Source organism: Spermophilus citellus (genome assembly GCF_964194105.1).
Source record: "Spermophilus citellus genome assembly, contig: SCAFFOLD_351, whole genome shotgun sequence".
Classification (NCBI taxonomy): Eukaryota; Metazoa; Chordata; class Mammalia; order Rodentia; family Sciuridae; genus Spermophilus; species Spermophilus citellus.
Genome location: NW_027673084.1, coordinates 185,544 through 200,805, shown reverse-complemented (window position 1 = coordinate 200,805; position 15,262 = coordinate 185,544). Strand labels below are relative to the sequence as shown.

The following is a 15,262-nucleotide window of genomic DNA, read 5'->3' as shown; positions in this document are numbered from 1 at the left end:
TTTATTTTTTTTTATTTTGAGACAGGGTCTCACTAAATTGCTGGGACTGACTTCGAACTTGCAATCCTTCTTCTCCCAGCCTCTTGAGTTGCTGGGATTACAGATATATGTACAACATTCATTTTAAAGAATAAAGCCTCTAGAAAGTTGTCTGATTATTTCATGTTTCCTAGCAAACAACAGTTGAAAAATAACTCATCTACTCCATATTATCCCACGTTAAGCTAGAATTTTCAAAACATGACTACCTTTTAACTTTCAACACAGAAGTGGTACCTGTGTGTCCTCGGCTGAGCCTCCTCAAGCCACAGAACATTACAATGAAAAACACACAAGAATCAGTGATTTAATAAGTCCATGTGCCAGAAGACTCTGCAGTGAATCTCTCAGACAGATGAAGATTACTTAATTCTGTTATTCAACAAAACAGGCTATATCTTCCCATATAAGAGAATTTTAAAAACTGGACATGCATGGCAGGGAAATGGATAGGAAGAGACCGTCAAGAAAAAATGCAAATATTTATTGCACATCTTTAAACCTCAGGTATGTGCTCCCTGTCGTTCCACAATAGCTATATGAGGTGGGTGTATTACTATTCCTATTTTACAGATGAGAGAACCGAGGCACAAAGAGAAGGGCCTTGTGTTAGGTTACCTTCACTAACAAGTGAAGGATCTGGGATGTAAATGCAGGTGTCTTGCTCCAGAGGTTGTTATCCATTATCCATAGACAATAGATTGTTATCTCACCCACTGTGCCTGGGAAAGTGTTCCTAAAAACTGTACTATACCGATTGGGAAAGTGATAGGGGAGTTGAAAATTCTTGGCAATAAGGCAATAGGCAAAGAAAGTATTGGGGGGTTTATTAAGAAGGAAAAACCCACAAATGCCCTAACTTCTGGGAACTGCCAGAATTTGCATGCTGCAGATGTGGTTTCATTTTTTCCCATTTATTTGATAAAAAAGTGTTCTCTAAAGCAGTTCTGAGTATAATACTTATTGAAAATCATGTGGAAAATGACTCATCTTTGAATTGAATCATCTCATTTGAATGATTTATTTTTATTGATAGGATTTTTAAAGACCTGGTGAACTCCTGACAGCTTTTTATTATGAAGACACAAACAGCTCTCATATCTACAGTGAAACACGTCTAACTCTGCTACGGAAGACAGGGAGGGATCAGGGACAGCCCAAGTTCACTTTGCAGACATGATTTCTGGCCTGTGCAGACCTTGGGACCAGCGGCCTGCCTTCTACTGAAATACTCGGTATGACCACTGGGTGGCACCACTGCCTCTTGAATAGACTCCTTAAGGGGCCTCAACGTCCTCCTTTTGAGTGATTTGCATTTTCAGAGAGGATGTACTTACAGACTGGACCTGCAACTGGAGGTCATTCTTTTCCTGCAGCAGGGAGACCATTTTCTCCTCCAGCTCCTTCCGCCGAGCCTCAGATTTGGCCAGGTCTTCTTTGGCCTTCTCAAAGTCCTCCTTCATGGTAGCCATCTCCTTCTCTGCCTCTGCACTCTTCAGCAAAGGCTTGATTTTAAAGAAGAGGTTCATCCAGGGCCAGTGCTTGACATTCATAAAAGAGCGGATGTTGTACTGGATGCAAAAGATGGAGTCCCTGTGCATTGGTTAGGACTCCAATTAATAAACCCCAGCAAGGCCTCGTCTGCCTCAACCCCCGCTTGCCCTCAAAGGACCCCAGGATCTGCATCCTTCCTGGTTGAATGAGAAGGAAGTACAGCCATGCTTCGCAGACCCTGTGGTTCCAGAGTAGCTCTGCAAATGGGGAGCACAGGACAGAGCATGTGTAAAGGTTGGAAAGAAGAGAAGGCACAGGGCCATTTGTGGATCTCGCTTTGCCTGGCTGCCTGCTGCACCACCCTGTTGAAAATCCTTTACCTGAGATCATCGGTGGACGCCTAGTGGCCAATGCCATCAGCACATTTATTCAGACGATTGGGTCTTTCTCCCGCATTTGAATTATTAATCAAATCTCACTTCTTTGGAACTCCTTCTGCCTTTGATTTGCTGCTTTGTAGTATTTTGACATACAGACCTCCTCTTCCTGCTGAAGCATTGATAGAACCCCATGACCTGTTTTAGTTGTCTCTTAGCCTCTTGCCCTGGGGGAATTGATTTGTTTTCCTAATTTTGATTGTTGCCTATGTCCCTGCATGTTCTACACAGCTTCATAGTAATATACATAAGTGCCTAAAATGTATTTATGTCTCCATTAAACTGGTTCTTCTTTTGGAATATCTATACTTTATTTCCATGCCAGCTTCCATTGGCTTCACCAAACTGGATGCCTGGTGTATTCCTAGCACATGGTGGAGGTCCACTGTTAGATCTACACTGGAAGACCAAGCTGCCACCCAAGTTCTGCTTTCCCTAATGCCCTCACATAACCAGTCATCCATGCTGCTTTTCTTTTCCTTGAATTATCCAAGCAATTAGACTCTTAAATATTTCCTTATTCCATGCCCTCCTCTCCCACCCATAGACTAAAGCTCAATTTAGGTCCTTGTCTCTTTAATTTGGACTTCCACTACAGTCGGGGTCATGACCCCTTCCATCCCCTCAGGTTCACTCTCTTCCCAGCTGCTAGAGAGACCTGATCCCCTCACTCATCTCCTTATGTTCCTTCTGGAGCTTCCCCATCAACCAGAGGATGGGGACCCTCGCTACCTGCCTCATTTAGTGCTCCAATAACAGTGACCTGCTTGTTGGTGTCCCTTCCAGATCATATTTTAAAACAGGTTATGCAAAACTTTTTCCAGAGGGGAAAATAAATTTGTGCTGACCCGTTCATGCCAACTCCAAAGCCCCAAGCATATTTTGGGGGGGCTTGCTTGTGTCAGGTCCCCACTCCCCTGACTAAACATTGCACTTGTGTTAAAATTGGTCATGCCCATGTCTGCTTCCCCCTCCTCTGTGAGCTGCTGGAAGACAGGGTTCATTTCTGTATGAGATTGCTGCTCTGGAAATGTTGGTCAAATGAATGAAGGAGAGTCTCCCAGCAATAAAAGCAGGAAGTAACAACCAGCTGCTATGTGGGACGGGCAGGGTAACACAGAGGGAGAGTCTGCATCACCTCCTCTCCATCATCTTCTTAAACTCCAACCGCATCAGGTAGCCCCTGCACACGGCCTGCGTGCGTGTCATCAGGGTCACCAGCTTCTCGTCTCTCATCTCCTCCAAAAGTCCCAGGAGTCCAGCTTTGAAAAATACCTGTATTCAAAGAGAGATGACCCCTGCTTTGTCTTCAGCAGGTGGTCAACTGAGTCTCTTGAGGGAGCCTACGTCTACCCAAGCCCACTCCTGGACTCTCATCAGAGTTCTGGGTTGGAACCGGCGGCAGTTTAGCCTCTAAGACTTTTTCCCACTGACTCTGGTCTCTGTAGCTGCACCTTTGGGGCAGAGAGGTAACCTGTTCTAAAGTAGGTTCCAGACCCACCAACTCATATGGATCAGTTCTGTCAGAGCTTATGCTCAGACAGTAAAAATGAGTTCAGAAAAATCACACTAGTGCAACTGCACCCAGATGAGGTCTCCTCCTCTCCCTGCCCATCAACAAATGTGGGTCTCACTCTCAGGTCCCCTGCACCAACTGTATGCAGTGGCAGAACTTACTCCATCTCCATGGCAGCCTAGGAAATAGAGTACTCTGTGGACCATCTGAGGACCCCAGCCTGCCTCTTTCCAGGACTGAAAGCCAGCCTTTGCCACTCAGTGGTTCCTATCTGACTTACCTCTCCATGTGACCTTGAGCATTGTCCTTGTCCTTGCCATCCTGCCCTTACCCTGCATTTCCTCTGCCCTCCCAAGAACCGGAGGAGGCAGGTGCCATCCTAATCACCATGCCCCCTCTCTCACCGGTTATTGTAAGAAGAATGAAATACGTATGGAAGGACTGATAGCACATGTGCTCAATAACTAGCATCCATTTTATTGGTTATGATTACTCTGCTCAAACCCTCACTGTCTCTGGAATCTTCTATGTTCTCTTCTGTCAGTTGCTCTTTCTCTCCCTTTAAGAGTCTCTCTTCTCGTCTCCCTCTAGGACATCAAAGTTCCTCATTGCTATTCACTGGGGCTTCCAATCTCAGCTTCTACTTACTCCAAGACCAATGTGGAGAGAAAACCCTCTATTCCTAACCACAGAGCTTCCTTTATCTGGGCTTCAGATAAGGGATGGCCAGGTGGATCAGAAGAGGAAAGAGACTCTTCCCTCCAACCAACTAACAAGCAGTTAGAACTGTGGGTTCCCTGAGGGATTGGGGGTGTGGTGGTATTCCAGCTTCACCTGTTCTCACCTTGGTGTGACCAAACCGGAACTGTTCCCGGTCCACGTCAATAGAGTTCAGGAGCTTCTCTGAAGCATTTTTGCTGTCAATAAACTGCCCCTCTGGGATGGCACTGGCATTGAGGATCCGATACCTAAAGAAAGGTGACAGCACATCTTAAATGGATTCAACTCCCAGAATGGTCCCATGCTTGAGACCAGGGCTTCTAGAACCTTCTGTTCCAGCCTTAGGAGGAAGTAGGATACTATCAGCTGCTCTGGGAGAGGGAGATATTTAGAGGTTGGTACTAGGGCCATGGTAGAGAGAGAAAAGCATAAAGGAAGCCCAGCAAGTGCACACAGGGCTGGAATTTTGCTTTCAGAGGCAATGGTTCCTATCTAATTTAAAAGAGCCTTGAAATCAGCTGTGACCTACAGACCTCAGTTCTCCTACCTCTAGAGGGTCCCAGCTCCTCCTCTACTCTGGACATTGGCTTAACTCCCAGGCCCAGAAGAGAGGAGGAGAGAGGTGGTCTGGAGCAGTGGCTCTTAACAGGGGCAATTTGGTCCCCAGGGATGTTTGAAGAAATATTTGATTGTCATAGCTTGAGGGTAAGAGCTGTGGGTTTGCCACCAGCATGTTGGGCAGAGGCCAGGAATGTTGCTAAAGTCCTACAATGCACAGGACAGTCCTTCATAAAGGATTACCTAGCTTCCAATGTCCATAGTGTGGAGGTTGAGTCACTGTAGTCTAGAGTCACAAGCTAGAGAGCTCTGGCCTTGGGACCATTTAGGGCAGGCCCAGCACTCATTTTGAACATGGGATCATCCCCTAGCAAAAGGCAAAGTCCATAAGAACCCCAGGAGGCTTGTGAATTCACCAACTACCCAACCCAAGGAATGCTTTTAGGGAGAACAAAAGGTGCCCTCAAATGGGGACAGATGCAAAGACAAGGTAACCTACCTCTGTTTGAAGTCAGCATAGAGAATCCTGCTGGGGAATCCTTTCCTGCAAATCCGGATGCCCTCAAGAACCCCATTACAGCGCAGCTGGTGCATGACCAGGTAGTGGTCCATCACACCTGGGAAGAGAACATTCTAAGGGATGCCTGTGGCTTTTTCATTGTTCAGCTCCTTTTACTTTTTTGTTTTCTTTTTCTTTTTGTTGTTGTTATTGCAGTAGAGAGGATTGAACCCAAGGGTATCCACCAATGAGCTGTATCTCCAGGTCTTTTGTATTTTTTTTTTTTAATTTTGAGACAGGGTCTTGCCAATTTTTCCAGGTTGATCTAAAACTTGCAGTCCTTTCTGCAAAACCTCCAGAGTTTCATAGCTCATTGTTCATCCTGGATGATCCAAGGCACCAGGAGCCATCCCCAAACACCCAGATTTCACTAGAGGTAATGCCAGCTTTAAGATGGGGGTTGAAGGAGGCTAAAACCTGCTAACAAGTTCTGGTCTCTTTGGGAGACTCTGGCACCCACAACCATAGGAATGAGAGCCAAAGGTTTGATCTTTACTCTGCTTATGGCTCTGGATTCTAGTGAGGCTCTCAGAGAGGGCACAATAGGTATGGAGTGGTTATTGGGCTTCCCGTTGGATACCTTGAAATCTCTCCCTGCCTCTACACTATACAGGTTTGTCTTTAGTGAGAGAAGGGAGCAGGCTGAATTCAGGGTGGGTGATCATCAGTCAATCGCTTCGCACCTGCCCTGGGAAGTGGGGGTGACGACTAAAACTTGCACTGAAGAAGAAAAAACAGAAGGACAAATCCCCACGGGGGAGGTACCATGGCCACTCTTGGTAATCAGCCTAGGTCAGACACAAATCAAACTGGGGCTGAGAACACTCTGACGTGGGGCTCTGTGAGGAGTTACAGGTGAGGTACTATGGTGACATGATGGCTTCTCTTTTTAAAATACGTTTTATTTGTTCTTATTAGTTATACCTGATAACATGATTTTGACATTATACATATATGGAGTATAACTTCCCATTCTTCTGGTTGTTCATGATGTGGAATTACATTGGTCTTGTAATCATACATGCCCGTAGAAAAGTAATGTCTGATTCATTCCACTGTCTTTCCTATTCCTATTCCCCCTCCCTTCCCTTCATTCCCCTTTGTCTAATCCAAAGCACTTCTATTCTTACCTACCACCCTCTCCCCTTCTGTGAGTTAGCAACCACATATCAGAGAACACATTTGGCCTTTGGATTTTTGGGATTGGCATATTTCACTTAGCATGATATTCTCCGGTTCCAACATGACAGCTTCTTAACAAGGGCTTCCTAAGTTGCTGGGGAGGGTGTGGCTAAAGCTGGCTTTGACTTAACCTTATGAAAACTTCTGGAATGCTACAAGCTTCCCTGGTGGCTTGTGAGGAGAGATCATTATACAATTTCTAAGGCTTTGCTAGAGCAGCACTGTCTGATGCAGCAGTTATTAGCCATGTGGGCCTATTTACATCTGAATTCATTAGCATTAAAAATTCGTGGGCTGGGGATGTGGCTCAAGCGGTAGCGCGCTCGCCTGGCATGCGTGCGGCCCAGTTCGATCCTCAGCACCACATACCAACAAAGATGTTGTGTCCGCTGAGAACTAAAAAATAAATATTAAAAATTCTCTCTCTCTCTCTCTCTCTCTCTCTCTCTCTCTCTCTCTCTCTCTCTCTCTCTCTCAAAAAAAATCATTTCTTAGTTGCACTTAGTCCACATTTCACATAACTAATGGCTACCATTTTGAACAGTGCAGATATTGAACATTTCTATCCTTCCCAAAGGTTCAATTGGACAGTGATTCCCTAGAGAAAAATTTGGTTAAGACCAAATAGAAATTGTATCAGAAATTCAGAAAATCACTGATGTAGACAGAACCTTAAACATCATCTGGTCCACCCCTCAGTAATTCTCAGATGATGATTCCTGCTGGTTCAAATCCCTGCTGTGCTATTTACTGGCTATGTGAACCAGGGACTTTCTGTGTCTCAATTTCTTCACTTGAAAAATAAGAAAAATACTGAGTATCTGCTTTAAAAGGCTGTTGTGAAGATTAAGGGGAAGAAGATGTAAAGAGGTTAAAATAGCCCCTGACACACTGTAGGGGGCTTCACGGACACTTGTCCTTGTGATTTGCCACAACCGAGCATGGTCAAAGGCAAGGCTAAGCCCTGCATCTCTACAAGAGCCAGGAGCAGGGAGAAAAGGCACAGGTAGAGGTTAATGATCCTTCTAGAACCAAAAGAAAAGGACCATCATTTGATGATGGGGAGACCAGAGCAGCCATGTTGCTTGCCAAGCCGTGCACCTATTGTATACTGTGTGCACTTGGTGGTGGAGAGAGAGAGGAGGGACAGGGGACAGGGCCCTTTCCTAATCTCCACAGAACCTGGGGAAGACTGAGGCCTGGAGAAGTGAAAGGCTTTGCAAGGTAGTTGGCAGAGCAAAGACTGGACCCTCTGTGTGTTTCCTCCCAACCCTGGCTGAGTTGTTTTCTAGCAGATCCATGAAAAGTCCTCATTTGTTTTGGTACAAATTTCCAGAATTTCTAAAATATTCCTTGAGCCACCGCCTCCTTCTTCTCATGTTACCAACCCCTGAAGATTTTTCCTTTTTATCCTCCCTCACTTTTTACTTCCCTCTCACTCTTTTCTCCTCCCATCTCACCCTTCCGCAGGCAGTTGCATGACATCCATGATATCCATTTTATAATTTTGGCATCTCAGGGGATCTGCTAACCAGGAAAAGATTGCCCCTTCTGTAGCTAGTGAATTCTTAGCTAATGACTCCTTGTTAAATTAGCCTTTCATATGCAAAGAAACTAATTCAAAGCCCTTACCTTCCAAACTGTCCTTATTCAGCTCTCACACTCTGAGACCTTATGCCTCTATCCTAATCACACAGCAGCAAGACATCTGGGGCAGTTCATACACCTTGAAGCCTGATGCAATTATTCGGGTCTATCCAATCCTAAACCAGCTTAGCCTGTTGACATCGACTCACCCATTCTTTTCCATGAAAATCACAATAAAGTCTCTTATCTGAGATTTCCCCCTTGCTCTTCTTGCCCCCTCACCTGGCCCTTGTCCTTCCCTTCCTGACTTTACAGGGTGAACCCCCTATCTTGGGAATTGCAGTGACAAACCATCTTTTCAGGACTCTCCTAATCTGTTGGCCTCACCATACTTGAATAATAGTCAAATCCACATTTTAAAACAGCACACATCTGGAAAGTCCCAGGCTTGTCACAAGAAGAGAGTCAGAGGGAGGCAGCAGCCCTGCTTCCTAGGGGTTCCTGTTTCTGATCCCATGAAGCCATGGGAGGTTGTAGAAGAACAACTAGAAAGAACCACATGTGCCTGTGGATGGGGAGGAAGTTGGAGATTTGGTCTTGGACTGTGGCTTTCAGTCCCAGCTCTGAGTGCCCTGGGGTGAAGCACTGGAATCCCAGGGTCTTTAGTGTGACCTCTTCTAGGAAATGAAGGGGTGGCACTAAGTGCTTTCTGAGGTGTCTCCCAGGCTATCTACCATAGCAGGGTGTTAGTCTCTTTCCAGACAAGGAAATGAAAACAGAGCCATGCCAGAGCAAAGGGGAAACAGAGAGGAAACGACAGATTTCCCTAGAATTGACCTTCTGAAAGAAAAGGTAAGCCATTGGCACAGTTTGGAAGTCCCAGAGGTCGATCCATTCCTGTATCTGTTGATACTTGAAGGCCATCTGATCTCTCCATTCACTTGTGATGTGAAAGAGGCAAGTGTTTAGTCATGAGCGAGCGTTGGGTATAGAAGGACTTCACAGTGTATAGGCTCCCTCACAGACACAGCTCTTTGTGATAATAGTTGTTCTCTTTGAGACAAAGGACCCCGAGAAACAGCTATACTCTACTATGTGTGAGCCGGGCCTGGGTGACAATTACGGTCCTACTTTAGTGCACGATGTTCTCTATCTAGATTTATATGGTCTCTTATTCTCAGTTCTCATTTTTAAAGTGGAGGTAATCACATGTATCTGTTTCGAGGATGAGAGATAATTTAATAAGGTGGCTGACACACACTACAGGATAAAAACCAAAAATCTGTTGTGATTGATGCTGTTTTTACGATGGGATACCAAAGACAATTATTTGCCAAATGCAATGATTCTTTACTTTAGGATAAAAGAGGCCAATAGAGCCCTTCAAGAATCTTATGAGAGCTATGGATGAAATGTGTCTATACACATACATACAATGCTTGGGATATGATTTCATGGTAGGGACACTAGAAAAAAAATATAAGATGCCTTGTTGAATTTGAATTTCAAATATAAAATGAATATTTTTAAATATTTAAATTAAATAAATTTTTAATATACATATATCCCAAATATTGCATGGGTCTCATAAGTATTTTTGTGTGGAGGGGTTGTGGTGCTGGGGATTGAACTCAGGAATGCTATACCACTGAGCTACATCCACAGACTTTTTAAATTTTGAGACAGAGTTTTGCTAAGTTGTTCAGGCTGGTCTCAAACTTGTGATCCTCCTGCCTCAGCCTCCCGAATTGCTGGATTACAGGCATGTACCACTGCACCTAACAGCCATTTTTGAATTATTTATCTGAAATCCATATGTAGTAGAATGAAATTTAATCCTTATCTGTCACCCTGCACAAAACTCGACTCAAAGTGGATCAAAGACCTAGAAATTAGACCAGAAACTCTGCACATACTAGAAGAAAATGTAGGCCCAACCTATTGGAACACATTGGCTCAGGAACCAACTTCCCTAACAAGACTCCTAAAGTGCAAGAAGTAAAATCAATATTCAGTAAATGGGATGGCATTAAGCTCAAAAGCTTCTTCACAGCAAATGAAACTAGAATTTAAAATGGCATCCAGTGTTTTAATTTACAAGTCAGGTAACCTGATTTAACAAACTCATTTGAGAAGTGATAAAGACTATAACCCTTTCCCTACACACATGCACAGAATTTTATGTACATTTTAGGAAGTTCTCCTCGGTTCAATAAATGCTCTGCAAGATGGGATTGCTACTCACCAGGAGTCTTGGTCTCATTGGGAATCAGACATCGTACAAAGTGAGGGTGAGTGCTCCGTAAGTTGGTCATCAATTTGTTTAAATTTTCCTGGGATACAAACAAAAAAAAAAAAAACAAGCCCATTTATTTCAGCACATGTCATTTTTACCAGGCAGAATAACTGCAATGTGGAAGTTGCCAAAACACGAACCCTGAACACGGCTGACACCGTCTGGAAAGAGGATCCCTTCTTCTTCCCGCCTTTCTTGCTTCCCCCAGAGTCACCTGGAGGCAGACAGGGAAGGGCAGGTCAGAGGCAGCCCAGAGAACACAGTGGTGGACTCTCCAATCACCTCTTTCAAGTCCAAAAACAGGAGCTTTGGTTTTCTTTTGACTTAACAGACTTAAATTGTTATTTGTTTGATTTTTAAAAATAATAATTTTTTAGTTGTAGTTGGACACAATACTTTTATTTTATTTATTTATATGTGGAGCTGAGGATAGAACCCAGGGCCTTGCATGTGCTAGGTGAGCGCTCAACCCCTGAGCCACAACCCCAGCCCCTTGTTTGATTTTTTAAAAGATGCTTTTAAACTGTCCAGATTTGGGAAAGCTCAACTTTATCCCCATTGATGGGGTGGGGAGGGTGCATGTGGGTGGCATTTTACTTTAATAATAACTTAAGACTCTCGGAACAGAAGATTAGTCTCTTACCTTTAGAGGTCAGACATGAAATCAGACTGACTAATTGGCAAGATTGAGATGTCCCTCTTAATGATTGTGATTTCTTTTTTAAAAATATTTTTTTTATTTTTTATTTGTAGTTGAACACAATACCTTTATTTTATCTATTTATTTTTATGTGGTGCTGAGGATCAAACCCAGGGCCCCACCCATGCTAGGCAAGAGCTCTATCGCTGAGCCACAACCCCAGCCCCGTGATTTCTTTCTTGAGTTGACATCCTTTTATTCCAGAATTTTTGTTTAGCTCTTTCTCTTTTTCCTTCCTCCCTTCCTTCTTTCTTTCTTACCTTTTTGGCAGTACTGAGAAGTGAACCCAGGTCCTTTCACCCACTAGGCAAGGGCTGTACATCCTCAGCTCCCCTGTTTACTTCTTAATAAGAAAGTAACCGAAGGTAATAAAAGTAAGCCGATAATATTCTACAAGTCAAATTTTCTTCTTTCTAAAAGAAATAACCCAATTTGCTATCTGAATTTGGAGTCAGTGATATTTGTTCTACTTTTTCTGAATGGCTCACTTTCATATTTAGCACACATGAAGTTTAAATTTATGCACATTTATCACATTTTTCTGCCAAAGTATGCTACACATTAATTTTTAAAAAGATCCAATTATCTATGAAATGTTTATATTGTATATATTTTAAAATGAAAAGCATTAATGTAATAAATTTATACATTTAAGGTAGTCTCTCCTTTTCAACTCTAGTTAGGCAATTATTTAAAATATAAATACAATGGTAACCTTAAAAAGTGACACTAGCTGCTGCAGTCACTTTGGAAAAGGATTCAGCCACCTCAAAAGGTTGCCATAGTTACCATGTGACACAGCAATTCCACTCCTAGGTATATTTTCAAGGGAATTGACAACACATATTTCCATAGAAACGTGTCTACAAATGCTCATAGCAGCAGTTTTCACAATAGCCCAAAGGTCAAGGCAACCCAAGTGTCTGCCAATGGGTGAATGGATGAATAGAATGTGGTACATTCACACAATGGAATGTTATTTATCTACAGAAAGGACGGAAGTACTGATGAAATATGCTACATCATAGACAAACCTTAAAAATATTAGTCTGGTGAAAGAAGCCAGACACAAATGGCCATGTTGTATGTTATTCAATTTGTAACAGATCTCCAGAATAGCAAATCCACAGAGACAGAAAGGAGATCAGTGGTTTTCAGGGGATCTGGATCAAATTGAGGAGTGACGGATGTTGATAGATTGCAGGGGGTGATGAAATGGTTCTTGAATCAGATGGTGGTGGTACAACATTGTGAATATACTAAGCACTGCTGGAAAATGTAAAGGGTAAATTTTATTGAATGTAAATTATATATTAATGAAAACATAATTAAATAATTTAGTATTAGTGACTTTGTGCACTAAGAGGGGCAGTTTACCTCCACAGACGTCTATCTTAAGGAGGAGTTAGAGTAGGGAAAAGAAAAAATGGAGAACAGAGACAGACAAATCTAGCTCAGCCTGAAGCTTGACTACTGGTTCTATGAGCAGCTTTGTGATATGAGTAATTACACAGAGATTTCCACAGGGGCTGGGGAGGGGGGTGGATAAAGATAAGAATTTTACCTGTTTCAGCACCAGCATAGTTGGAAAAAAGAAAGGACAGCAACTTCAGTGAAGATTTCTGGTACAGTCCCACCACTGTCTCATTCAGGGGGTCCTTGTTCTTGTCCAGCCAGCCAGCAATGTTGTAGTCCACAGTGCCTGCATAGTGCACCAGCGAGAAGTGGGCCTAGGCCTTGCCTTTGGCAGGCTTGGGCTTCTGGAAGTTGTTGGACTTGCCCAGGTGCTGGTCATACAGCTTGTTCTTGAAGGAGGTGTCTGTTGCCTTGGGGAACATGCACTCCTCTTCCAGGATGGAGAAGATGCCCATAGGCTGGAAGGAGGATAACAGAGACCATTCCTCTATATTTAAGAGTACCTACCAATGGCTCCATGGTCTGGGGAAGCCAAAGAGAATTTTTTTGGTGCCATCACTCTGGTACTTCCAGCACTGGAACATAAGCTCTGTAGGAACAAGGCTCTTGTTTTGGTGCAATGACCAAACAATGGTAGATATACAGAATGTGTTTAATATTTGTTGAACAAAAGAACATGGAAAGAATAGAAAGTTGCACATAGAGCCATAAGATGAATCATACATTAAATGATATCTGGGCTTCCTATGGCTACTTAGGAAGATATAGTTATTTCAACATGATCAGTTTTCAAAATTATTATGGGAAGTCATTTTTTAAAAGTTGATGTCATCTTCTGTTTTCATAGTAATGTTCTACCAAGAACCCCATTGTGCACGGTCCTTCCCCTTTGGGTCTTTGGGCAAATCAAGAATGTGAGTGCCTTGTTGGAATGGCACTCACATTCTTCGGAATAACGGAACACTTGGATCTGAACCATCCATGCACCTCTTTGAAGTGTCAGAACAGATTCTGGGGTGCTTTTCAAATGCTTTATCCTTTCTATAAAAGAGGATTCAGTCATCTGAAGGCTCACAGCCTTGGAGAGTAAGGTTAGGACACCAATCTATTAGCAGAGAAGAGGCAGAGTAACAAGTATCCCAGGGTCCCAGCAAAGAGGAGCTTTCCCTGGGGAGCAGCGTTTCTCTACCTTCTCGATAAGCTCAATACAGGCAGCCAGGTCCATCCCAAAATCAATGAACTCCCACTCGATGCCTTCCTTCTTGTATTCCTCCTGCTCCAGCACGAACATGTGGTGGTTGAAGAACTGTTGCAGTTTCTCATTGGTGAAGTTGATGCACAGCTGCTCCAGGCTGTTGAACTAGGTGTTTCCAATACCAAAGAGTTTGAGTGAGTTTGGAAAATTCCCTGGAAATTCTGCCAAGCAGACACCAAGTCAGCCAGTCATTTCCCCAAACAACTCACATCAAAGATCTCAAAGCCAGCAATGTCCAAGACCCCAATGAAGTACTGCCTGGGTTGCTTGGTGTCCAGCTGCTGGTTGATACGGGTGACCATCCACAGGAACATTTTCTCATAGACGGCTTTGGCCAGGGCTCCCACTGAGTTGGTCACCTTGAGGAAGGATCACCCACACCACATTCAAATTGGCATTTTTACAGTCATATTAAGTTGGAACAGATGAAATTGATGTCAAGAAGGTCAAAAGCCATTGAATTTTTGTCAATTTCATACTGTTCAACATAATATTAAATATTTCTTGAGATATTTGTCCAGCTCATGATGCTCCTGTTTCTTTGAGAACTATTTCACTTACAAAGATAGTTTTCTAACAACCAGGATTATAGCCCATGACTCTAGCCCCTGGCCATACTTATTGGAGCCAGAGTTGGATCCTTGCTCCAGTATGGGTGAATGAGAGTATCTCTTAAGAGAATCTGGAGTTGACTGGTCTGAATATCTGGGTGGATCTGGAAACACAGATATGTAAACTTGGGAAGTATGAGGGGGTCATCCACGCAAAGAGGTGGAGAAAGCTTCTCTGCCTAAGCAAAGATAAACAGAGAAGGAGAAAGATGACTGCCCATGCCACCTCAGTAAAGATGCTAGAAAAAGCCACCTGGCTCTAGAGGGTTCTTCACTGCCTGATTCCCGGTGCTCATGACATGCAGGGGGTGGTGGTGGGTGGGCATTTTTTCTTTGGCATGACTTGAATTCCCCCTGAGGTCTAAAATGAATTCCCCCTTAATGCCCAAACCAGTTTCCTATGTATTTCTGAAAACTGTCACTGAGAAGACTTTAATATGATGATTAAAATAGCAAAATACCTTCATCAACTAGATTTGAAGCATCTCCATTACCTGTTGGACATTTTGCCCTTTGGTGACATATTCATTTCCAACCTTCACCCTGGGACAGCACAGGCCTTTCAGCATTTCTGCAGAATTCAGACCCATCAGGTACCCAGCTTTGTCAGCCACTGACAGAAGAGGAGAAATGTGTCATGCAAAAGCAGCCACTGCTAAGGCACCCAATGAGGCTCTCGTTCCTCCCAGAAATGTTTTCTATGAGTCCCTTTTGATGTCTCTGCATTCTCCCATATGTACCAGGACTGCACTGATTCAGTGAGGTTTGGACTCATAGTCCAGGGACCTGTCTCAAGAACTTGCAATTTGCCTCTTGGATATAACCTTTATCAGCAATTAACATTTTGTTTGATCTTGACCTACTGATATTTCAACTTCATAAAAAGACATAA

General features: G+C 43.4%; 1 protein-coding gene across 1 annotated transcript in view; it reads right to left on the bottom strand.

Annotated features, from left to right (window-relative positions):
* LOC308640130 (myosin-13-like) overlaps positions 1 to 15,262 on the bottom strand; it is a 67,131-nt gene that overhangs the window by 31,633 nt on the left and 20,236 nt on the right. Inside the window, 11 exon segments of the mRNA XM_081312151.1 lie at positions 1,377 to 1,632; positions 3,109 to 3,245; positions 4,331 to 4,454; positions 5,264 to 5,381; positions 10,338 to 10,425; positions 10,529 to 10,602; positions 12,653 to 12,818; positions 12,822 to 12,962; positions 13,694 to 13,864; positions 13,969 to 14,118; positions 14,865 to 14,983. Coding sequence (XP_081168277.1) covers positions 1,377 to 1,632; positions 3,109 to 3,245; positions 4,331 to 4,454; positions 5,264 to 5,381; positions 10,338 to 10,425; positions 10,529 to 10,602; positions 12,653 to 12,818; positions 12,822 to 12,962; positions 13,694 to 13,864; positions 13,969 to 14,118; positions 14,865 to 14,983 — 1,544 coding nt within the window.